General features: G+C 35.9%; 1 protein-coding gene across 1 annotated transcript in view; it reads right to left on the bottom strand.

Moving 5' to 3' along the window:
• SHOC1 (shortage in chiasmata 1) overlaps nt 1-23,370 on the bottom strand; it is a 43,264-nt gene extending 19,894 nt beyond the window's left edge. Inside the window, exons 1-14 of the mRNA XM_088533665.1 lie at nt 23,311-23,370; nt 21,192-21,321; nt 20,499-20,586; nt 18,744-18,934; nt 16,588-16,750; nt 14,699-14,798; nt 13,608-13,755; nt 12,079-12,183; nt 9,252-9,375; nt 8,413-8,507; nt 7,750-7,992; nt 6,092-6,544; nt 3,121-3,246; nt 1,099-1,275 (exon numbers count right to left, since the gene is read on the bottom strand). Of these exons, the coding sequence (XP_088389791.1) occupies nt 1,099-1,275; nt 3,121-3,246; nt 6,092-6,544; nt 7,750-7,992; nt 8,413-8,507; nt 9,252-9,375; nt 12,079-12,183; nt 13,608-13,755; nt 14,699-14,798; nt 16,588-16,750; nt 18,744-18,934; nt 20,499-20,586; nt 21,192-21,321; nt 23,311-23,358 (2,191 nt within the window). The 5' untranslated portion in view covers nt 23,359-23,370. The remainder of the gene's footprint in view (nt 1-1,098; nt 1,276-3,120; nt 3,247-6,091; nt 6,545-7,749; nt 7,993-8,412; nt 8,508-9,251; nt 9,376-12,078; nt 12,184-13,607; nt 13,756-14,698; nt 14,799-16,587; nt 16,751-18,743; nt 18,935-20,498; nt 20,587-21,191; nt 21,322-23,310) is intronic.
• Between the last annotated feature and the right edge of the window lie 2,434 nt (nt 23,371-25,804).

The following is a 25,804-nucleotide window of genomic DNA, read 5'->3' as shown; positions in this document are numbered from 1 at the left end:
AGCCAGGTGAAGTGCTGAAGGAAGGAAAACACCACAACTTTTAAGTACAAATTTGGAAGAATCAGAGATGAACAGACAAAGACTTGGCATCACAATGTACCAAAACAAAGGGAATGACTGTCGTTCTGCATCAGTGACAACAACAAAGCTGAAGGATTGTGTTCAATTCTTGTCCCCCTTTGCCATAAATATTTTTAAAAAGCAAATGTAGAATACAGAATATTTAGAAAAAAACAAGCACTAAGACAGTAAGAAAACATGTTTTATGAGGAAAGACTGGAGAAACTGTTGTTACTTAGTGTAAAAGAAAAGGCCAACAGAGGAGAAGTAGTTTTGTAATACATAATAACTAGGCTGTGAGCAATTGTTCTCTGTGTTCATTGGGTGGGGAATTAAAGCCGAAAAAAAAAAAAGGCATCCAGAATTAGACTGCATATAACACTTTAAAAAAAAAAAGTCTGCTGGCTTTTCTATATTTATAAACATTTATAAAAAATGTTATAAAAATCATAAAAATATTTATTAGGAATGGACTGGATATGCTAGATGTCTTCCTCATCTCTATGTTTCTGTGAGTCTTCTGGAAGGAAAATTCTTATTTTCTTCTATAAGTTTTGTATAAGTCAGGATCGAAGAAAAAAGAAGTTGGAAAGAAAAACGAATGATAAATGAACAATAAACTCCTTTTTCTAACCCAGGCTTAGCATTTTCCATTTATTTTCCCAATCATCAGGCAGATATGACAAAAATCGCTATTGAACAGGAAGAAATAACAAAACACATTCAGAGGTTTTTGTTTTAAATTCTAGCATGAAAGTATTATTTAAACACTGTTCGATGCATGAGCAACTTTTCTTAAGTTAAAACTTCCTTAGAGTTACAATTAGCACACTTTTAATAAAGTATTTCTGTTAATAAATGTAATACTAAAGGACTGAAATATTTTGGAAGTAAAAGACCTTATCAATTACTGTATCTGTACATATCACGCTGCTGAAAGGTTATCATTAGTTTTTCAGTCATCTTGAACCACATGTAACCAGGTAAACCCATACTAGGGCAGCAGAAGAAAAACATACAGATTTTCTACATACATACCTTCTTTAAAATGATCACTTATCACTTTCTCCTGCTGTTTCAAGAAAAACCTTGTGTGGTCAAACTTAATGTTGATGAAGTTCCAATTTACAGCTGCAAGTATGCCCAGATGTGACAAATCTTTTAGAACGGGTGCAGCAGCAGCTTCCAGGAGACAGTATGCTTGGCACTGGCTTCCTGGATAACACAATGAAGAAAACATTATAACAGAGTACACCGTCTTTGGGAAAGCTACAACTTAAATAGAAAAACGAGTAGCCTCCTGCATCACAGAATCCAGCCCCTCCTCAAAACATACAGCTGTGTTATTCTATCCTTTCCACAGAGTGACTCAACTCCATCTGTAACGGTTATGATTTCTTACCCTCCTACCAAGGCTATCCTTTTACTTGCTTTACAACTTTTTTTTTCCTGTTTTGTAGTTTAATCTTATTCTTAGTCTATTTGTTGTAGCATTTGCTACTACAACTTTTACTCCAACAGCCGTTCTCCTTCACTGACATCACTGCTATCTGGTGTCTTTGTTTAGGAAGACCAGGCAAGCCAAGTTCTTCGTCACATCATTCAAGGCTTCTCTAACCTAACTGAAAAAAAATGTTGCAAGCTTTTCAACTGTCAAACCACTTTCTATTTTGTAATTATTTTATTTTGTAATTCCTTCTAAATCATAACAGAGTTTCTTGCTATTAAAGTCCATGACAACAAAGAGACCAGGCTGCTTAATGCTGAATGAGCAGAAATGGAAATAGGTGAAACTCCTCAGTATCAGCTCTTGGGTGCGCAAGAGCTCTGTGGTTCTTGTGGTTCTTCGTTTTCAAAAAATATACTTTTTTTTTTTTAATGCAGTCCCCTGACCTATATAGTTGTCCAATTTGACTGTTAGCTGACTTCACCTAGTCATTTCCCAAGAACAATTAATTAACTCATATTTTTAAGCATTCTTAAAAAAAATGTGTATCACTACATCCAGACTTTCTGGATTTAGGTCAGATGCTGTGCACTCCTACATGAATATAGCATTTTCTTTTCAATGCATATTTCCAGTCATGAATCCTCTACTCTTCTACTAGGAAAAGTGACTCTGTAAATATTTCTAGCCACTGTTTTGTCTGTAAATTGTTTTCGATAAAGATTTCTCCATGTACGAGGCTGTGATGTAACCTCCAAATCATGGGTTGTTTTATGACATTAAAGGCTATTAAATAGTATCTTTGCAAAATATTAGTTTTGTATTGACAGCTGAAACGATTTTTTTCAGTTGCATTAAAGAAGCCTTGTTCCCAAAATCATATAAACAGCCATTGAAAGTAAGTTCACAGCCATTATATTTCATAAATCCATTTCACAACTGGAAACAGATGAAAATACTGTTCATGTCTTTTACTGAATCTGTGACAGAGAATCTCCTTAAGCAAATGGGTAATCTGAATGCAATTCCATGCAAAACCAAAATATTCTAAGCCTAAAACACTCTTATACTGGATGTGCTTACATTAGGGCTATAAAATACTATGAAGAGAGACCAAAGCACGTGTTTCTCCACCATTTCTGTTGCCCAAAGCCACAACTATTCTGAGTGCATGTCTTGATATAATACCTTGAAAAGTATAACAGCAAGAGTTCACAGTGTAGTTACCTTCTGGATAAAGTCATATTAGATTGTTACTTTTTAAAAGACATTTCCTACCAAAATCACTGTTATTCTACTTCCATCTCCAATTTCCTCATAAAAACTGTCAGAGAAAAAGTGCAGATTAATAATTTGAAGGAACATATTAGCTTGAAAAGACTTCATATCTGGTGTCTTAGTTTGGACATGACTTAAAGGCAGTACTTTTCAGTCTGCATATGATCTGTTTCAAAAAATATACACCTGTTTTCAGGTTTTGAGTCAAAACCAACAAACACTAAGCAAAAACTTTGCAATTTCCGTATTTGTTTTGTATTAGTGGACATGCTTTAAAATAAAACTCTATTACACTGCAATGTTAGCTAAGACACATTTTTGGATACACTGTATACCTGAAGCTTGAATATTGACTGTGATGCTGTTTTCATTTTTCTGCTCTGTTTTTGCTACTGTTACAGTCTCGGAAACAGAACTGTCCTCTTTGGGAACATGCAAAGGCTCTTCTTCAACCTGCAGCACTAAATGATTAAATCACAGGCGAATATTTACAGACAAGCATCACAAGACCATCTCAATTAATAAGAAATTATTTCACATATGACTGTATGCAAAAAAACTTCAAATGAATTTGTTTCAGTGGCACGTTACATTTTTTTTCATGATCTTCTTTACTGTCCTCACGTGCCTATATACTCTGGAAAGGCCACCATGAAGAGATGACGTTCCCCAAGAAGTCAGGTGCTGTCAGCCCCCTTACAGCTGTTGCTGAGCTGTTACTATGGCTCTGCAGTGTAACCCTGCAGTAAAGCTCATATGTTTTCATACACAGATAGAGAAAACATGCACAAGAGCAAGCAAGCTGCTGTTAACTGTAATAAGATCAAACAAACCAAGAAAAATATGTTGTGGTATGGGCAGAACATGTTAGATATCATGCAACATGGAAGCTGCAAATGGCAGAAAAGATAACAGAAGGAAAAAGCATATTGCAAAGAGCCTGTTATCACTTCTTACAGCTATCTTTTGCAACTCTCTAATATCTCAACAGCTTTCTCATTTCTTCCTTAAAAATATGCATTCAAGAGCTACAGCTTCTTTCCACAAAGATGTCTTTGGCAGCTCTACTTCTTTATTTCTGAGAGGAGTTGTGGCTGTGTTGATGGCTCCAAAACATTACTGATTAATTTTAGCTATGAACTCCTGTTTCCTCAGTAAACAAACTGACAGAAGAAACATAGAAAGCCATTTCTTTTTTTTTTTTTTAGATTAAGTTTAAAAACCTTCCTGATTTTGAAAAACTATATAGGGTTCAAAATTGGGTCAATATTCGTCCCTCACATTTTCTAAACTATTGTACAGAAAGCTATATTTAAAAAATAAGCTAAAAAGAACAGCCCTAGAAGCAGTCTTGCTTTTTTTTTTTTTATTTCTTTAGCTATTTTAGAACTACCCTTAATAAGAAATATTATTTGAAAGAATATTAAATAATTTACATGATTTCTATATCATTATGCTAGCAGCCTTACATTTGAATGGGTTCTCTATATACCAGACATTACTGATCTGCAATAATGAGGTCTCCTGTAAACAATATATCTTTTTGTACTACATATAACTTGCTTTAACCTCCACAAATCTCCTTGCCTTTCATTTCTAAATGTAACATAGATACTTTGCCTTCTAACACGCTGGTAACTTTAGGAGATGTAGTTCTGCTCAAAATTCACTAGATGGTGACATTAGACTTCAGTTATCTTGCTCTTTGCTGGATTGTTAATTTCTGAACCCATGAAAGTTTTCTTTCATATCTATGAGCATCAGCAACAGATGAATTTTACTCAGAAAATAATTTTTACATAAGACTACATAAACATACAGTTAAACAGATAAGCTAATTATTACTGACATTTTTATGTACCAAATATCTCAACCAGATAAAAGTTTTTGTCAAGATTTCTGCTTATGTGGTGCAAAACACGCCATTTGTTTTAGTACAACTCTATCTATAGAGAATGTCGGGGGTGACCCAGGAACTGGGGGTTCTTGGGGAGCAACAAGCTGACCATGAGCCAACAGTGTGACTTGAGGAGGCCAACCACATCCTGAGCTGCAGGAGGAAGAGCGTTGCCAGCAGGGGAAGGCAGAGAGTCAGTCCCCTCTATGCAGCTCGGCAGAGGTCCCTGGGCTCCAGATGTGTCCAGATTTGAGCTGCCCAGTGCAGGACAGACTTGGTGCTACTGGAGCGAGTCAAGCAAAGAGCTGTTAAGGTGATTAAGGTTGTGAAGCATCTCGCGTATGAGGAAAAGCCGAGAGCTGGGCCTGCTTGGCCTGGAGAAGACAACTCTGGGCAGGTCTTATCAACGTGGGTAAGTATCTGAGGAGAGGCTGTAAAGAGGACACTGCCAGATCATTCTCAGTGATGTCTGATGTGATGTCTAGGACACAGTGATGTCTAGGACGAGGAACAACGGGCACAAACTGAAACACAAGAAGTCTGAACACGAGGTAAAACTCCTTTACTGGGGGTAACTAAACAGGTTACTCAGAGAGGTTGTGGAGCCTCCATCCGTGGAATGCTTAAAAGCAGTCTAGACACAATCCTGGGCAACTCTATGGGAACCTGTCTGAGCATTGGGTTTGGACTAGATCTCCAAAGGCCCTTTCTATCTTCAATAATTCTGTGAATCTGTGAATATACCTGTTTGTTTTAACAAATACTCTTCTATAAAGAAGAATGTTCTTTTAAAATATCTTTTCCCTCACCCATATTTTCCACTCCTGCAATGTTCATCCTGAGAAACCTGGGTATACTTCATAAGCATTGCTATCAGTGTTAGTAGCCTTGCAGAAAAAATGGTTTTCTTTAGCACTTGTTCCCCCCTACTATTTGATGGGGTTTTCACCACAATAAAAGGCTAAACCGGTTCTTTTTAGAGAAGAAATGTAACCTTTGCTCACTCCCTAGGCTATGCTGGTTCTACAGCTTCAGGAGTGTAAAGTAAGCAATTGACAACTACTGTTTTTCCAGAAAAGTCAGGAGATCTGATTCAGAACATATGAAGAGAAAGGATCTGGACTAACAAAGTACTATTTAGAGGTGCTTTTAAAAACAGGACATGCACATTTTATTAGAACAGACAAGCACACTAATGAAAATATCCAAAGGAAAAAGAGCCTTAAGAACCAAAAGGTATGAGCCTTAGCAGAAAATTCGGCCGCACAAAAGAGCATAAAAATGTTACCATTGCATTCAAGAAATTTTTACACCTACGATTTTCCAAGGATAAACTAATATCTACTTTAATTGGTGTGACAGAACAGAATTAGAATTGGGATTACACCATAATAAACTGGTTCACTTACCCTTTTCAGGACTATCTATGTCATTTTCCTTCTCTCTTTGGGGGAACGTATTTTTAGATCTCAGCATGATAAAGGTTCTCAGAAGATCAGAGTCATCATCATCCCATGTTGTAGTCAGGGCAACAGATGATGGCTTTTGCCTCCTGGGTGAATTGTCTTGCTTAAAAGATACATCTTTACAGCTGACTGATTCAAGTGATTTGGGGATCTTCTTTTCTTCATTTAAGAAATAAATAGGCTTTTCTACCTTACTCAGTTGCATATTTTCTCCAGTAAGCTCTTCTACAGATGCATTTGCACTGTGTATTTGGACAGAAGTTGCAGCACTCCCATGCAGGGAAAACTGATGGCTTTTAGTCTCAGGGAATATGGTGAGATTATCTTTTTTGTCCAACTGATGTTTTTCAGCAGAAAGCAATTCCAGGTTTGCCATGGAATTCTCTTCAAGCCACCCTAAAAAATAAAATTTAATTTCTGCATTGCAACATGTATCTTATCCTTTCTTGGTTGGAATATACTATTTCAGATTGACTATAGAGCAATTATTTTAAAAATGTCTTCTTTCTGCCTTCCCACGTTGTTAGAACCTGCATTTAGAACATTTGAGCTGATCATTCCTATGTCAAAATTTACAGCACTGAGCAAAAGGGGAACCACGCTAGCGTTTTGAAAGATTTTCACCATCCCTTTTGTATATATTGGTGATATCTTCCTAAGAATGGGGCAGCAATGATTAAATGCTTAACAGAAGCTTAACAGAAAGGAGAAAAAAAAAAAGAGAGAGAGAGAGAAGAAATGAGGAATGCAATTACTGCCCCTGAAGATATACCTAACTCTAACTGTAGCCTTCTGTGTTGCTGCTGCATATCCACATTATCTATGTATATAGGTATTTAAACACTTTGCAATATGGAAATAGCATTTAAGTGGCAGTTTTCTTCCCTGAGAGCAGCACCTACTTGTATGCCATATTTCTGAAATCTGAATCTGTCAGTGTTCTACAGCCATGATTTGTGCAATGCAGTCAGGCTGCAGTTATTGTAATAAAGTTTAAACAATCTTTTAGGATTTTCTTTTGAAGGTTGGCAGTAAGTAGCTATTGTGGCCCATGAGAAATTTTGAAGTGTATCAGTGTTTCAACTCCTTTAGACTATAACCAGAAAAAAAATCTGAATAACATCATAATCAAATAATCTTCACCATAGCATATTCTCACCATTGATCTTTAACCAGCTAAGAGAACATGGACATTGGCTTTATCAAGATAAAATGTGTGATCAGTTATCAAAATAATATGCAATTTAAATATATAATTACCATTCATTAAGAACTCTTCTTTTATGAGACTGTTTTGTTAACACATATGGCTGTGGAATATGTTTGTGTATGTGTATAGCAATAGAAAAGATAACTTTGTATGTAGTTAAATACAAATTTTGTGTCCTTTTAATTTGCTCTAGCTTTCCAAAAGCAGATTTTAACACAGTAGTGTTTCTATTTTACACCGATATAATAGATTTTGCTCCTAAGAATAAGCAGTCTTCATATCTATCTCGTAGAAAGTATGTGACTATCACTGTGCAATTTGCTATTGAAGCACTTATCCTTGCCTTTTTATCGCTAAAGCTTTGGGCGAAGAAAAAACAAAACATACTTACATTCTAGCTGATATGATGTAAATGGGGAGAATGTTTCTACTTCTGTAGGAAAAAAAATATTTGTACTACTAGAACCTAGACTTAATTGCTCTAAAGTCTCTAATGAGACTGGTCTTAATCCTATATGAAGCCACCAGTCCATTTCTAATGAGCTAAGCATTGGTATTTCTATATCAGCAGACAGTAGTTCTTTCAGTTCTGCAAGCGAATGATGCTGACAGGTAAGCTTGACAGTCTGACACTCTGAAGAAAGAGATATAGAGAAATATTATTAACATTTGAAAAACATGAAGACAGTGTCATTTTGAAAACAAATGCCCCCAAGTACTTGTTTCTAGTACATATATCCCCTGGTTATACTTTCATTAGCAACTCAGTAGCCCTTATTGGACAAATTTACAAATTAATTGAACAACCTAACAGGTCATTTACTCAATCCAGTGACTGTAAAACAAAGGTAAACAACATGAAATAAAAACTAGTGGTGATGAGCATTCTGATGCTGTCAGAATGCTGTCCATGGGTTGTTTCTTTTTTTTTGGATACAATTTGTTTTTTAACACCTGCTCTAGAAATGCTCAGTAATGCATCATTTTATTTTTTACTACATCAGCACCACGTACGTGGAAGTCTTCAACAACAACTAGAAAATCTATACCTTACCTTTAAGTAAAAGAGATTTCATATCATCCCAGTACTTTTCTGACTGCCAAACCAAACATTCTAAGTGTTCCCTAAAGGGTTCTGTAATAAAAACACTAAGAAGAACATTAAAAGCAAGACTTGGAGGAATGAAGTTTAACAGCATCATCTGTTGAATTACCAAACAAATTGATTTATACAAATTTACTCTGTAAAGTCAGACGATTTATCCCTAAACTTCTCATTTGTTCATTCACTGAATCATTTGTCTATTCATGATTTTTTTGCGTGTCTGTGCATATATACATATTCAGCTGTCTTCAAACAAGACCACTGTGATCAGGTGTAGGAACAATCACAAACGTTGGACATATCACTTATGAATTAGAACAGTATTGAAAGATAATTATCTGTAGATTGCTATCCCTTCCCAGAAAGATATTTAAACCTTCCTGCTTATGGCAACAGGAGAAAGGCTAGTTTCACAAACAAGATGAGATACAATTGTCTTCTTTGTCTTCTGGAAATTTTGTAGGTGCTGCTGCTCCCCAAATACTTATTGTCTACTCCAACAGTGAAACTAAATTTTCAGGCTAGTAAGCCTCCAAGGAGAAAGACCGTCCTACAACACGAGGCTGGGTTTCTTTTTCAAAGAAGTCACAGACATGGATTGTGCCTTTTGTGAAAAAAATAGAGAGTACAGTCTCTCTATAAAACACTTCCCTTTCTTTAAGGCAAAACATAAAGTAAATACAACTGTGTAAAAGAAAGTAATACCACAAAGTAATACAACAAAGTTATGTTTGCACTAATTGAAGAGTATTTTAAAATAACATTTATTTCTACAAAGTTTTCAGTACCTGTTACCAGAAAGAGGTTCCTCTTGGAGTACTGTATTCAGAAAATTCAACTGAGATCTTTGTTGTCTGTAAGGAGGGCTTAAAGGTACTTCCATTTCCTCTTTCAGATACGCAGCATATTCAGCTAGAAATTGCATAAAATCCACCCCCACCCGCCAAAAAATGTGTTGTTATTCAACATACTTGAATTGAAATGTACATATCTGTGAATTGTATTACATTGTGAAACTTTATATTAATACATAAAACCTATCTGTAGGACAATTAATTGATTATTCAGTAAAAATCAGAGTGATGTACTCCACATTTTGATTTCTCAACAGCTTTGGGGAAAAAAAATGTATAGGTCACACTTCTTCACTCACTCTGTAATATGAATCTGGCCACAAACTATTCACATATAAAGTAATTATTATGATTAAATCACCAAATATTATGGATAAGGTTTTGGTATTAATCGTTGATCATTGATGGTCGTTGTAGATCATTCACACACAAATTGAACTACTTAGATAAGAGTGGTATGTAAAGTAATTTTGCAGTGGCCTGAAAATAACGAATACAGATGAATGGGAAACGCAGAAATATAAACCTCAGAAATTTAAGCGCACAATTACTCTGTGAGTAGCATGGAACATCTAGAACTTCGGGGATGAGATTAATTACAAGATTCTATTTTAAAACAGCACACATACAAGGCTGGGATGTTAAAAAATTCCCATGCAAGTCACTTATTGCATACCTTTCTTCCTAAATAAATGAAAAGCACATGTTTTAATATGCTATTTCTTTGTCAGCCATTGAAAAAGAAAAGTGTTTATACAAGCAAGAAATCACCTTCCAATCAATATAATTTCCCTGCCATTTACTTAGAAATGAGAAAGATTTATCAGTAGTTGAATTTCACCTTCACAGGCTGTTTTTTTGTGGTGAGAAACTAAATAAACACTTCTCTCTTAAAAGGACAAGGAATCACTCTCAGGACAGCAAAAACGTATTTAAAAACAGCAGTCATTTTTCTTTGAGCAATAATGTTTTATATCAAAAATGTGAAATGAGTGTCAAAAATGCCACTTTTACGTGACTGATTTTCCTCTGTGTATTTGGCCATATATTTCACTCCTTGTATCTCACAGATAGCAAAATTAAAGACAGGAAAAGACCACAAGATATATCTGCTAAATTTAACACCTGATACAGGTAATTCCACTGAAAAAACAGACTTGCAAATAAAGGTTTGCAAGTCTCCATCCTAAAGATCTGAGTACCTTTAAAGAAAAAAAAAGGCATGGAAGCTGCCCCAGTCCTGCTGAATGAGCCTTGCCTGATCCAGTGGTACAGCCAAGCCAGGAAGGCGGTAACACAGGTTAATGTTGTCACACTCATTTGAAAACAACTTGAGCCGGGGCAGGGTGACTACTGAAGAACACAGACTACCCTAGATGAGCTGACAGACATCTCGGGTGGCTCACTGGGTTCAGAATGAAGTTACTCATGTCGGGCAATGGCCTCCAGATGGATCCTAAGTCTGACTTTGTCTTTTTCTCTGGGTTTGACTTGAGCCTTTTTGTCTGACATTTTGAGCTGGTGTGACAGCTTCCACCAAAAGCCCATTTTCACTGCAATACAGTATCAGGGGCATTACGGAATTAGCCTGAAGAGGAAAACAGCTCAGTTAAAACCACATGCAAACCAAGCTAAAGAGGGATCTTGTTGTGGAGGAAAAAGAGAGTATCTCAGGGATTCTGGAAGTAACTTCTGGAAGAAGGACCGCCAAATGAACATGCATTGGGAGCTAACACTGCAATTTTGCTACTGTGCACAGGTCAATGTACTGATATGCTTCTCCTGAGACTAGTCAGTTTCTTGTGTTTTCTGCTTGGAATTAAAGCTGAAAAATATCAGTAGAACATCATTTTACTGCCTCTTTGAGTCTACACCCAGCGTTTAGGATACAAAACACAAGGGATGAGGAGAACATCCATTATCTTAAGAGATTATCTGGAATCTGAAAAACTGATTAAATAGTTTTCCTGAGCAGACACCAAACCTGTCTAGCCTAGAATCATAGAATCACAGAATGGTTGAGGTTGGAAGGTTGTATTATAAGCTAATGTCATGTTTGTCTGATATTTTTTCAAGCTCTTAAATGTGTATATATAGAACATACGTGGAGGCAGGGTTCAACTCACACAAGGCAAAATTCAACACTTCCAGTTTTCACCAGTGGAAAATAGCTCTGTGACTATTTGATTTTATTTCTTGATCACACAGCTATACTGGACCAAAAATGTTTCCTCCAGATTTTGTAACTCTAGAACTTCTGTAACTATAGGAGTTTGTAACTGGGCCCAGCAGAGAAATCTTAAATACTTCTTGTGCCCTCAATCATTCCTTTTCAAAGTGCTTACATAGGACCTCAGCTAACTTTAAACAGAGTTCTTTCCACAATCTGAATCAATTTGCCTTAACTTTCTGTTTCCAAGGTTGTTAGATTAAACAGTAGCAAGGCTGTTACATTAAATATATATATATACATATATAGCAAAGCTATTGAAGTACAAAAAGTATGGACAGTATTTGCAGCTAAAAGCAATACACAGCAAGTGCAAAGCTGTGCTTCACTTTTATAACTCTTGAAAGGAGTATGGTATTTATTTTTCTTTATATTATAAGCACAAAATAGTAGATTTCAAAAAGCAAATGCTCTGATCTTAAATACATGTGGCACACATATACCCAAAACAGGGCACAAAACAGGATAGAGGGACAACTAATTTAAAAATTTATTTTAAATAATATTACTGGATTTATCCAGTCTTCCTACCTGACTCAAAGAAATCCAATGCACTTCTATTACTGTAATAAATCTCTTCTGGTTTGGAACAGTATTTGGAAATTTCTGATTTCTTTGCAATTTCTGCATTGAGATCTGGAAACAGATTTTAAAATATGTTATAATCAGCCATTTATTTATTTTTCCTACCAGAATGTTTTTTCAGGATTTTTTTTTCCACTGGATCTCAATTTTCCTGGATTTCTGTGAACTCCTCACTATGAAGAACTGCAGGTGCATTTAGCAACCCTACTAATACCACAGAGGCTACCAGAGGACCAGAGCAGTGCACAGTTTTGTCCCTTGACAGGATGTGAAAACAAAAGCAATATAGGATAGTCTTGCTAAAACAAGTATTTTGGGTCACTACCTGACCTATTGAAAGTATGTATGACTGCAGTGATGTGACTTCTGGAACAAGCTGGTAGTCTCCAGGTATTTCACTAAGAGTTTGCCTATGCATTTATTTTTCTATTAAAATGACAAAAACAAAACAAAAAGAAATAGTTGAAGTCTATATACAAAATCTCCAGATCTCTGCAGCAGAGGTGTATTTATTTGGCTTATTTAGTACTGGAACATGGTATGCAGGTACTAAATGTAGAAGACGAACGTATATGGAACTCCTCAGACAAATATAAACATTCTTTTAAAGTTTTGTCTTATGTTTAATATGCGACTGGATTACCCAGAACTGCTGTCCTAGCAGAAGCTGAATTCAAACGTATGTATTTAAAAGTACCAGTCTCGCTTCTTTGAGCAACACTGGCCTGTCCACCTGAGTAAAGAAGTGCCTTTTCTGTCAAAAGTAAAACTGAAGAGAATGTCTTTAATTTTTAACTCTAAAGAAAGCGACTTACATATCAATTCAATAGCCAATAAGTGCCATTAAGGATGTATTTCTTATCTGTAACATAATAGCATTTAGTAACTTCCTAAGTCCTTTAAATAAATCACTACTGTAATTCAGAATGCTTTGCTTATCCGTGGAAATCTTTAACTTTTTTTTTTCCCTAGAAATCTGCTTTAGCTTTTGCCATTATAAGTCATTGGAAGCCATTTAAAAGCAATTTGCATTACATACAATTATTTATACAGCATGACTGTATTATATATAAGCCTCTTCGGTGTATCTCTGGAAGTAATTTAATCACAGGTACAAAAACTTGACTATTTAATTAATTAATTTTATTTAAACTTGATTATTGAAATTATTGTCTACATGGAGGACCAGACATTAGGAATTATGGCTCATTTGATTTCAAGAATACAACATAACTCTGGCCAAGACAAATAGCATCATAGAAAAATAGATCACTTCTTGGCTATTTGAGGTGACATTTCTAATATCCTGAAATCAATGTTCAGCAAAATTTGTAGTTTCATATACAGAAATTCCTATTTGTCAGACTATATATTATGACATAAACTATACGTGAATTGAAACAGAATCTACACTGTGTTAAGTCTCTTCAAAGAGAGTAAAAGCAGGTTAAGCATATAAGGAAACCAACTCTCACTTTCTTTGATCAACTCTTCACATGGAGCTTCATCACCCATCGTTTCTGGAGATAATTTTAACAACTCTTTCAGTTTCAAGTATGATGGAATCTTCACTTCTGATCCAATCGTACTGTAGCCTTCCAACTCAACAGGCAACATCAAATACTGAAAAATGAATAAGTAAATTCTTGGTTTCTCCTGATTCTACCTTAAAATTTTATCTTTTTTTTAATCCTGAAATAGCTTAATTCTGAATGGATCTAAAAGGATATAACAATGTCATATGACTTGTGCACAGAACAAACAAAGCTTAGTTCAGGATAAGTTAAAAAAACAAACCACCTAAAAAACAGAATAAAATAATGTTACAATATTTCAAAATGAACCAGTAGAATAAGAAGAGCAGGTGTGAACTTAAGTTCAGACAGGAGTGCTGGATAGGAATCCAGTAACATCCTCATTCATTTCACTGAAAATCTGGTATGCAACAGCACCATTACCAGCACTGTTACTGGCACCAAAATACATTTCCTCAGTGGTATGAGACTATGACTGTGATTATTTTTTGGTTATGGTGAATAAAGACCCATCACAAATACTCTGAAGCTATTTCTGATGATCAAAATTTATCCTAGAAGTTTCTAAGCTCCATTTTTCCTCCACATTGCTGACACTGTAGCAACATAAAGTGTCTCAATGTATATTTTCATGTGGAATACTGAAAAATGGAAAAAAAATCACAAAACACTTATATTCAAAAAGTGGCCAGACTAGCCTCCTAAGTGCCAAAACATGTAGCAGGAATTTGCATTTTCTCTTGCACATATCATGACTTTTTATTCTGGTTTATTCCTACTGTTAGTGTAATGGTACTTACACAAAAATGCCAGTACATCAGATCTCACCAAAAACAGCTGTCTTAAGTGAGAATTCATAACACAGACATCCAGGAATTTTAAATATGTGTGTAGTAATAGAGACTTTTTATCTGAGAAATTGGAAGGCTTCAAATATTTTGAGAGTATGAAAAGAATTCAGTAAAATGACTTGCAGTTAAAAAAAATGTGCATCATAATAATATAACTGACAAGAGACAATTTTGTAATACCTCTTCATCTTTTAAAGACATCGGACTGAAGTTTTCCTTAATTCCCTGAAATTCTGCTTTACTCTCTTGCATCATTTCATTTTGGAATGTCAAACATTTCCTTTAAAAGAAGTAAAATGAAGCAAGTGACTTCTCTTTATTATATCATCTATAAGATGATGTAAGATGTAAGTCCCAACAATAATCTTCGTAACTATATATAGGGGAAATTCTTTCTTTTAAGCCCATGTTTCCCTAGGAAAACAATTCCAAGAAATACTGCAACAAGCTGTCTTAATAAATAAAATAAATTTTCAAGAAAATTGTATAGGCATAAGATTGGGACTCCTCTTTGAAAAATACAAGAGTATTAAACTTGTTAACTGGTCTGACATTTAAGCCCACTATCACATTGAGACTCTTTCTACAAAAGCATCAGGAAATGTATTTTCTTCTAAGACTGTTTTTTTCAACTATATAAGAAGTTTCTATAATCTATAGTATGTATATCATTCAACATTTGTGAATTTTCCATTTCCAGAAATCAGTCAGCATCAAACAAGGCAGAGTATGCCCCTTAAATTAAAAATGAAAAATATTTTCACTGGTTAAACTTTTAAATACCAACAAGTAAAATTTTTGAGTCAGGCTATTTCTTGCCCTGGAAAACTAAGATACAAGCAGCTGGACAGGTCTGATTTTTCAGAAACCACTGGAAACTCTATTCGGTTTCCAACGGCCATTACACTACTGAACTATTAAAAGAATCACTTTTCACCGGGAGACTTACCTTGTAAATCTCTGGAACCACTACTTTATTGGATGAATATTTGATCTCGTAAAGCATAAATTGTTCAAAGTCAAGGCACGGAATTCTCATCCAAATTTATTTTCAGTAGAAATTTGGATGATTAAAGAATCTGCCTGTGTCTCTGTGTTCCACCCTCATTTAAAAAAGGCTTGTAGCTTTGCCAGTGAGAAGAGGATTAGCAAAAAGTCTGTACAATTTACGTAGAGGATCATACTAGTGTTTTTTTCTCCTGTAACTACCAACTGTTCAAGTTATTGCAGAATGTGGTTCACAGCATTGCTGTGGAAATACTCTACCATGTGCATATATCTTATGCCTGGCATGCACTGCAAGATCAGGACTCATAAACAAATCCCATCCTCTCCATCCCCATCATTCCTACTACTGTAGAGATTATTTACTATATATAAATTCTGCTTTGCCTTGCTTGAGAGACATGCAATCCTATCAAGTACAAAGGATATTACATAGGTCATCCAGGCATAGAATAAATCAGCACAAAATTTAGCTGGAGTTTGTTAAAAGTTATACACAGATGAATATATTACAAAATATTAGACACTTTCTGGATATATTTTTTTCTGTTTTAATGCACCAGTTTGCTTAAACCCTTGACATAAAGCGCACATTTCAATCAAATTTAATCAATTTAACAATAACAATTAAAATTTGAACCTGAAGGACTACAATTCACCACGGTAAAAGCATGGCTCTACTGAAAGATGATAGGAGAGGAAGAAGGAACATACAAACTTGGATAATTTCCTGGCCTTGTTAAATTTAGTAGCATTTTACTGACAAGGCATTAGTCAACCTGATGAAGGCTCTTTAAGATAAACATTTTTCAGCACTCCTAAACTAAATCTTGATCACATTTGACAGTTGCAGAGTGTAAAAATATATTGATTTATTCAATTTTCTTTAATAGCATATAAAAACTCCATCCTATTCACTTTTACCAAAGAAGAAAAGCTAAAGTTTTTACTCTTTGCAAAAATAAAACAATTGTTTAATATGTAACAAAAGATTTCAAAATGCTAATGGTATTACACAGAGACTATTGCTTATACTAAATAATATACAGCAATTTTGCATATACCTGAAAATAGTCTCTTCTGTTAAATTCTTTCCTTCAGAATCTACAAGTGGATCTTTCACTAAAAAGAACTGTAGCCTGTCCACAAGGGCATATAAAGTAGGGAGTTTTTTGCCATAATTTTCAAGATTATCAACAAAAACAAGTTCATCTCCAACATATAAATCTGAAAGTAAATAAAATACATTAGGAAACCATATAAAAATAATAAACATTACTAGAATTGTTGAACAGTCATTGAAATGCTTTAAATATTAGTAACATAGCATTGCTTTTACTTCATATGTTTTCCCATTTAAGCCTGGATTTCCACTATTACTTTAATTAGCTCTGGTTCTTGCCTGCTTCCCTTTTTGTTACATGTAATACTTGTTAAAAGTGATAGTTTATTTATTATCAATCCCTTGTTTGCATTATCAAGCTATCATCCTAAAGAAGCTGTTGATGTTCATTTTGTTTCAGTGCCACTTATGACACTGAATTAGTTACTTGCCACCCATTACTTAAACTGCAAGGGTATGGAAGGACCCCTTTCTTTTCCTAGCTTGGAAGCCTCCTGATTCCCACATACCTCCTTCATTCCTAAGATGCTCCTTTCATTCCCAATGGCTACAAAACGATACACAGCCTTTACGGGCCCTCAAACTATTCGGATATTCTATGCAGCATAATACAAATAGCTCCCCATAAGGATATTTATCAATTCAAAGGTATATGGTTGCTACAATGTACCTGTGTTTAATGAAACACAGGTTCATGGAGGCTACTAAACTTATATTAGCCTACTTGGTAGTCTACCTGAAACCTACTTGGTTTTGAGCTGCCAGGAGATACAAAATAACTCACAAATCTTTCAAAACAGTACTTTTTCATAATGTTATAATAAATCTTCCATCAAAATTTAAATTTTACTTTAATTATTTTTTACTTTACTTTTACTTTTTACTTCTTGAATACAAGAGTAAGCTACAACTTTTTTACAGTTAATATGCTAATTACACTGATAGGTTTTTGCAGACTTGTTAATTCAATAAACGAGTCAACAAAGTAGGGCACAGCTTAATGCACTCCTAAAAGAGGAAAATCTAGTCTCTTAACTTTCCTAGCTACTTTTGTTTATATGTTATCAATTTCATGCTCATTTTTTTTCTTCCAGAGACTCTTATGAATGAAAATTTAGAAGTTGTTTCCAAGAAAGTAAAAATTAATAAATGAAAAACGATCTGAATTCCTCTTATGCTCTTTGTAAAGATACCTTATATATAAAACTTTAATCAGTTATTGAGACCTTGAACAACACTTACCCTGTCATAGGCCTACCTTAGGAAAAACATCAGAAAACACTCTGATGAATTAAGATTAGTGTCTTTCAATCATTAACTACTTTCATTATTGATATTATGTCTCTAGTAAATGTTATCTTGTACAATGTTGTGTCAAGAACCAGCTGTTCCCCCTATGTGCTCGTGGAACAAAGTTCTTAGTAAATAATTAAATTACTTTCCTATACTAATGCATTTAGATGCAGAACCCCTCCTGCCAAATCCTTAATTAAAAAAGAAAAAGAAGAAAAAAAAGACTGGAATAATAAGGTTCAGTATAGTTGAATCAAGCACTTCCTCAACATTTTGGTTTCTGTGATCAGAATTTCAGAATTTATTCTATTCTTTAGGGCCTACAGATCAGAACACTTCAGAAATCATAGAGGAACACTACCATGTCAACTACCTCTATCCCAGCTACAAATCCAAAATCCTTTGTTTTTTTTCTGCTTAATCCTTTCCCTCCTTTATATGGTAAAAGAACATGCACAGGAATCTAATTTTGATAGATCTGTTCTTCTGAACAGAAAGGTCATGACCATTTTGATCAATGCCCCACAGAGTCTACTGTAATTATTGTACTTCTTTTTGTACACATTCTGCCACGTGTTTAATCAACATGAAATTTCTTTTGACTGGCAACTATCTTGTACTGTTCAGACAAACCTGGCTTCTCCACAGACTAAATCCCTCTTCAGTGCTTAGAGCTACTGAAATGGCAAAACACACCATCACCCAAATGATCTCTTCAACTTCTATGGATACTGTACTAAAAATTATGCAAGTTATCGATCTAACATCATAAAGAGAGAGAAAACAGGAAATTATACACTTTACCTTGACATTGTTCTTTAAGTTCGATGGCACAGTCAGTCTTTAAATATTTGTCTTCAGTTAATTCTTCTTTATAAATGTTTTTCATTTGCAAATAAACTGCTTCTAAATCAGTCTGAGAAGAGGGATTTGAACTTGGAATAACTTCTATTAATTCATTATTAATATTGAACTTTATACAAGAGATAGGTTTCCTAAAAAGTAGGGAAAAAAATCTGATATTTAAATTATTCTAAGAATACTTTCTGTAAGATAAAGCTGACTTCCCTGACCCCTCAGTGAAACCACTGTACTGAAAAAAAAAGATACTCCAAGAACTTTGATAATCACTATTCCACAGGAAAAGTTTGGAAACATCTCTATGGTCTTTTTTAATTATTTTTGTCCAAGAAAAAAAGTTTCTCTGCACAAAATTGAGCAAAAGGATAACAACTGCAATGCCAAATCTACAAGACCATAGCATTTACAACACGAACTTGTTGCTTTATTACATAATGTTTAATGTTTACTGCTTCTCTATTTCTATGACTTGGCTCTGACAGAGCCAAAAATATAAATAATTCCCTAAGAAGCAATCAACTTCCTTAACCAAGTCCTATGAGTTGCATACTAGCAATAAAAGACAACTTATCCACAGTCTAATTCATCTTCATTAACTCAGCATCCAAGAGTTGCACAGATTAAGGGAGTTATCAGTCCTTTTAATTGTAGGGAAAAGGTTTTCTTCCAGATACCTGCCATGTATACCCCTTTTTCCCAGTTATATTATATCCTAAACAACATTTTTTTGAAGATACCATACCACATATACAAACAATTCATCTTTCCATTGCTACAACAGAGGCATAATGTTCTAGACAATATCCTCATTCACTATGTGGTTCCATGAACCTGATCATTCGTGTTCCATGAATAAGGGGAAGTGTATACAAAAAAAATAGTATGTAGTGATGCAACTAAACACAGTATCACAAGAAAATCATAGAAGAGTGCCACAGTATGGTACTAGCAAGAATGGCATTGACATATCCTAAACATACTTGCATAATACTGCAACCACAAGTTTTCTGCTTCATTAAAATAGGTTAATGAAATTACAGATACAGCATAGGTTTCAGTCTAGTCTGTAAAACTGTAAATGTAATTCCACCATTTCTTCCAGACTAACAAAATCTTGAGAACAGAAATTCACATAATTTACCAGCTTCATGGAAACATTTATTTTAATGTTCTATGCAAACTACAAAGGTTGCAGACTTGTATTTCAAAGATAACACAATATTCATATCATATTGCCATATTATACATTTCCCTCGTTACTTTTTAATTTCTACCTATCATTGTTTTGCACATTTGACTTTTCCAGCTTCCTGTGACACGTTTATAGAGGTTTAGAAGTAGCCTTCTAAAATAGGCTCTAGTGAGGTAACTGTTCTTTTAAGGAAGGCAGGAGTAAAAATATTCTCGTGGTGTACTATTAGGATTGTGCAGCGATTTCAGGGGTCTTCTCTAAGGGCATACATATATTGCAAAATCAATTTTAAAAAATCAGTAAGAAAGTAAAGAACTTCATAAAAATATAGTACTATTTTTAGTGAAAAAGCATCTTCAAGCTGTTTGCTAATACAGTTTCATGCAATGTATTCTTACAACTGACAGAAAACATTTCTATATTGTTCACATCATTAGCTTAAGAGTTACAAAGTACTTGAATGATACCAAAGAACTTGTGTATGTTTTTAATTTAAGATTACTGACTTTTCTAGGAAATCCTCCACAGACAAACTTTTCTTCCATAGATCCAGTACAGAAATATCTGTCATGTTCTGTGTTGAAATAACAGAGGCTGAAACAGAGGCAAAAGTAAAATCAAACAAAACGAGATTTTATATATTGAAAAAACATTGCAAAGATTAACAAAACTGTGGCTTATACGTACAGAATAAAAACTGCTTTTATTTTCCATTATCAACTATAACTAAAAAGGCATCAGAAAGATGCAAATTTTTTTTGACCTTTACATTTGGAAATTCCCTATTTTTTGAGTACCTCAAAATCTCAGCATCATTTTTCAAACATCTCCCCACCAAACAGATGCTCTTTTACTCATCTTTTATCACTTTTCATCTCCTTTTGCTTGTTTCCTTTCCTTCCACAACTGCATACCTCTCACACACTGTAATGTATTTGATTAAATCAGCAGTATATTTTCAGAGATTTTTATAAACTAATGAATTACCCTTATTTGTGATGCTATACATAAATAAATATCAATGACCCATTTGTTTCTGCTTTCGTAATGAACATATACTATCTGCAAGTGCCTACACTGCTTTACTGCTATTATTGGAAATACTGTCTTTTTTTACCAGATACAGCATGTTATGCCCAAACATCAGCTTTTCCTTTAATTCACAGTGAATCTAAACTATATAGGACTGTGTAACCTACTTCTAGTCCACGGCCTCCTATACTGATCATCAGCAAAGAGTCCAGTGAGATGACACTTTTCATCTTGATGTAAACAGGGTGGAAAGCAAAGGGATAATCTACAGATTAAAAACTTCTGCCTTGCAATGCTCTGTACAAAGAAAAAGGTATGTGATAAAATTTTGACAGGTATACTTCCATTCTTATTTTTTGTGCTCTACCTGTTTAAACAGTCCCACTGTCTTTAAGGTTTTGCTCCTTGTATTGCATATTTAAGCTTTATTTTTTCAAAAACTGACACCGTCAAATTAGGATACAAGTTTAACACTTGTTGGAGCTATGTTTTTAGCCTTATGTAACTTCTGCATGACGGTTCCCATACGATCTCCTTCCCTACTGATTCTCTACAACTAAAAATGACAACTAGATCTAGAGCTGCTACCTGTTACTGACTTACTACTAAGTAGCCTACGAAGCAATTCTTGCAAAATCTATTTGCAGTAAAATACAGATAGTGAAAAAAGTTCAGAAATCAAAGAAACAGAAAAAAAGAGTCAGCAATAACCTGCCCTTATTAAAACAAGCTGTAAGGACTGCAGTGCAACACTCTTCCAGCACACTCTGCAGTCACAAGACCTGCTGCAGTTTATGTCGAAACTTCTAAACAGAGCAGTTTCGTACAGTTCCATAGGACTTATATATATTGTCAGTCTGCAAAATAAAAGAAACAAGGGCGGAAGAAGATGCTGTAGTTACGGAGGAGCCTATTGCTTGCGCAGACAGATTACTGCTTGTTACATGATCGCATCTATTGACCCCTTCTGGTGGAAAGAGAGCACGACCCGGCACAGCTCATATGAGAGCACTGCTTACATTATCCCAACACACAGCAGCCTTTCAGCACAGACATTTCTACGTGTTTGTGCTTTTCCCACTGCATTCTGGCCAATACTGCTCTGCTCCTCAAAAAGCCCCCAAGTTTTTTTTCCACTATAGCCTCTTGCATGTTTTGTCCATGCACTTTAGTTTTTAGTCACAGATACTAGAGAAACACCAGGAGACCAAATGTCATGCAACTACTGTGAACTTTTCACACAAACACTGAATGCTATCTTGTGCACTGTTGGATTATATACATTATAGAATGGAATGTCTACAGGATTAAGTTTCTGCTGTTTTAACTCAATAAAATACTATGACATTATACAAGCGTGCTACAGGGAATAATTTATTCCCTCCAAAGGAAGAGAAGCAGACCAGGTGTTTGATGCCATGGATCTTGGTTATCACCACATATTATCACCCAGCAAGTCCCAGGCTGAATCTCTTTCGACTACATAGCATGAGCACTCCCACATGTGTTTGCACACTGAACTCCTGAAGGCTTCACATCTCAGTATCTCACTCTTCTACACCAAAAACAGCTGCTCTGGGCAAAGCACCACTGTGTCGGACAAGTTTATTACTTTGGCTTATGCTTTCTTGCTGAAAATTTAAATATATAAAAGCTTAAATAGCAAAGGTAGCGTGCTCCAGTGATAAGCAATTTACACCAACACACCACACAAAGGTAGACAAAAAAGGAACCAGGAGTACATAGGGTTGTTATGTCTTAACAAAACAGTATCTGTAAAACCCAGATATTCCTTGTACATGTCAAAAAACATCTGCACTGAACTGCATGAAATTTGAATTACTAACACCTTATGAAGGTGTTACAGAGGATACTGCTCTGTATCATCTATAGCAAATAAAGTGTTTGGCACCCTTGGTCTGCTGGATATTAAAGGTGCTAGAATATTAGATTCATTTTCCAGAAAAGATTATAAATTGACTTCTATACTTTATAAGCCACAACGTCCTCCCCACTGAACAAGAAACCAGCTATGAAACATGATTCCTCAACAGAAAAGCAAAAAAAAAAAATTGATGCTCTTCAGATTTGGCTAAACCGTACTCCATTTTTGTAATAAAGCAAATATATAATTTCTCTGTCATTAAAAGAATTAGGTTATTTGCAGAAAAAAATACAGTAAATCCAAAGAAATTACCATTCTCTGTATCTGTAATGTGTACCAAATTTTATTTATTTATTGCCATGTCTTGTAGAATGAGATTAATAAAGATAATAAAACCATACCTCATATAAGTAGTCTGTTGAGTGATACTTAAAAGCTGCAAACATCATCTTTCTTGTTTTGTGATGTATTTAAGACTTCATTTGTATAAAATCACAGATTTTGTCTAAAAATAAAATACAGGTTATTTCCCCCTTCCCTGCATTATACAAAAATGATCAAAGAGAAATTCTAATTCACCAGTAATAACTTTGTAAATTCTGTTAGCATTCTGGAAGGTATTTCCCTTATAATAATGCTTCCCTACTAAATGCTTTCATTTAATACTCTTATTTCGGAAGAATGTAACAGATGAATTACAGACCATGGGCGGTTGATTTAAATCTAAGTGAGTTGGGGTTTTTTGGGGGGCGGGGAGGGATTTTCTCTTACTGTCACAGTTAGTTTCATGGAAAAAATAATCTAAACATTAAGTGAATGTAAGCATATAAAGCATATGTTCCTGAACTATGAGAGTCTTAAAATGTAATTACAACACTCGAACTCATTAATTTAAAAGGTTCTAGTTTAACAGCAGCAGTTTATCTACAGCATTATCTTTGTACTGGCTCATGTGAAAAGAGGGGATTTTTTAAAATTTGTCTTGGTTTTAGAAGAAAGTGGGGATCATACAGGCTGCTTGGGAGCAAGAGGCCCTGCTGTAACTGCAGGCCTCTAAACAAAGTCCCTGTGATGGGATCTATTCCATGACAGAGATAGGAAATATGCACTAAATATGTTATATTCCTGCCCTGGTATGCATAAGGTAAGACACTCTTTGTGGTTAATTACGACAAGTATGAGAATCAAAGCTAAAGGAAGAAGATTTTGTCTGAAACTATATGATATAAATAAAACATAGTGTTACTGCATGAAAGGATGGGGTGAGCAGGGACTCTCGGGACTCAAAGTGCTGCATCTGGTACTGCAGCTATCAGTATCAGATACCACAGTACATATGGGGCCGAAATTGCTTGGGTAACAATTAGGAAGACACTAAATTTGGTTACAAACGTAACAGAACTGGGACCAAGGCCTAAAAAGCCATCAGGGTCTCCTTGTTTATTTGGGAAGAGTCTGGGTGGAGGAACAAAAAAAAAACATAAAGAAGTGATGCTCTTACGAGTTTAGGAAAAAAAAAAGATAAAAACAGTTGGAAAAGAGGGTGCCTTGCTAGCATAGGGGTGTACCTGCCTGCAGGTACTCTGTCCCCTCCTACAGCCCCCTGCTCTCCCCCTCTACACCCAAGAGAAGGTGGGGTGAGAAACGGGCAGCTTTTTAGAAGAGTCTTGTACCTTAACACTAAAGAGCAAGGGGAAAGTGAACAGCATTACAAGTTAGCAGTGTGTCAGTGGCAAAATGAATACTCCTAGTAGGAATGGTGTCTTTATTAGGCACATAAAAACACTCCTAGCATATCAGAGGTGTGTCACATCAATAAATACCATAACCACCTCCCCTAGAGACAGTTTACACTTTCCACTTTAAATAGGTACGGGAGCAACATTTGTCTCTGCAGAGCCATGTACCTTGAAATGTTCATTAAAACATAAAAAAATAAGAACAGCACTACGTAGGAGTACACTGTTTCGTTTTCCAAAAGCTCTTAGGAGCGCTGCTTTTTTAAAGCAGACGAAATACACAGCCTGGGCTGTTTCTCAGAGCGTTTCCGCAGCCTGGAGGAAGCACCGTGCCAGGAGCCGGCGGGTAACTCCAGCTGACACGGGAACGCTGCCACAACGGCCTCCTCCCTCACGGCGCCGCGAGGCCGCCCGCGCGCCACAACGGCAGCTGCGCCGCCGCGGCCCGCCCCTCCCGCCTGCCCCTCCCCGCGCGGGCGGCGCCACGCGGCTTCCCATTGGCTGCCGCCCCGTGGCGCGCGCAGCGCCCAACGGTCGCGCGGCGGGCGGGGAAGCCCCGCCCCGGCCCGCAACGGTCGCTGCGGCGGCGGCGCCTACGTGCGCGGCGGCGCGTGTCGGCGGGCCCCGCCCCGCGGGCCCCGTGAGGCGCCTCTGGCGGCGGGTCCTGCGTGCGCCTTAGGCCGGCGGCCTTGCCCTTCTGGGCAGCGCCGCCGGGGCGTCCGGAGCGCGTTACGGCTGATCTCCAAAAGGGGGAGGTGTGATCAGTGTTCCAGGAGAGAAGACCCGGAAACATCTTTGATAGTTGGAAAGGAGAAATAAGAATACTTTTAAAGCAATAAATACAGCACTATATTAAGTAATGAAACCTGTGACTTTGGCCTTTAATCCAACAGGAGCATCTTCTATGGGAGGAAAAAACAACTGCCAAGAATTCATTGGTCTCTGATCAGGTCCTTTCACAGACATACCACTTAGAGTTATTTGACATTATTATTAGGTTTAGCTGAGCAATAACAGCAGTATATTGAAATTACAGTACCAGTTGCATGTAGTGTACCCATGCAGAGTATGGATCAACTGCAGTACCAGTGTGGTCCCTGTTGGCAGCCCCTACAACGCATGCACCCTCATGAGTGTTTTCCGTTGCAGGTAAGGA

This window comes from Tinamus guttatus, unplaced genomic scaffold (assembly GCF_059628265.1).
Source record: "Tinamus guttatus ecotype Peru unplaced genomic scaffold, ASM5962826v1 Tinamus_guttatus_pri_ptg000513l, whole genome shotgun sequence".
NCBI lineage: Eukaryota > Metazoa > Chordata > Aves > Tinamiformes > Tinamidae > Tinamus > Tinamus guttatus.
This window is presented reverse-complemented; position numbering and strand designations above follow the sequence as displayed.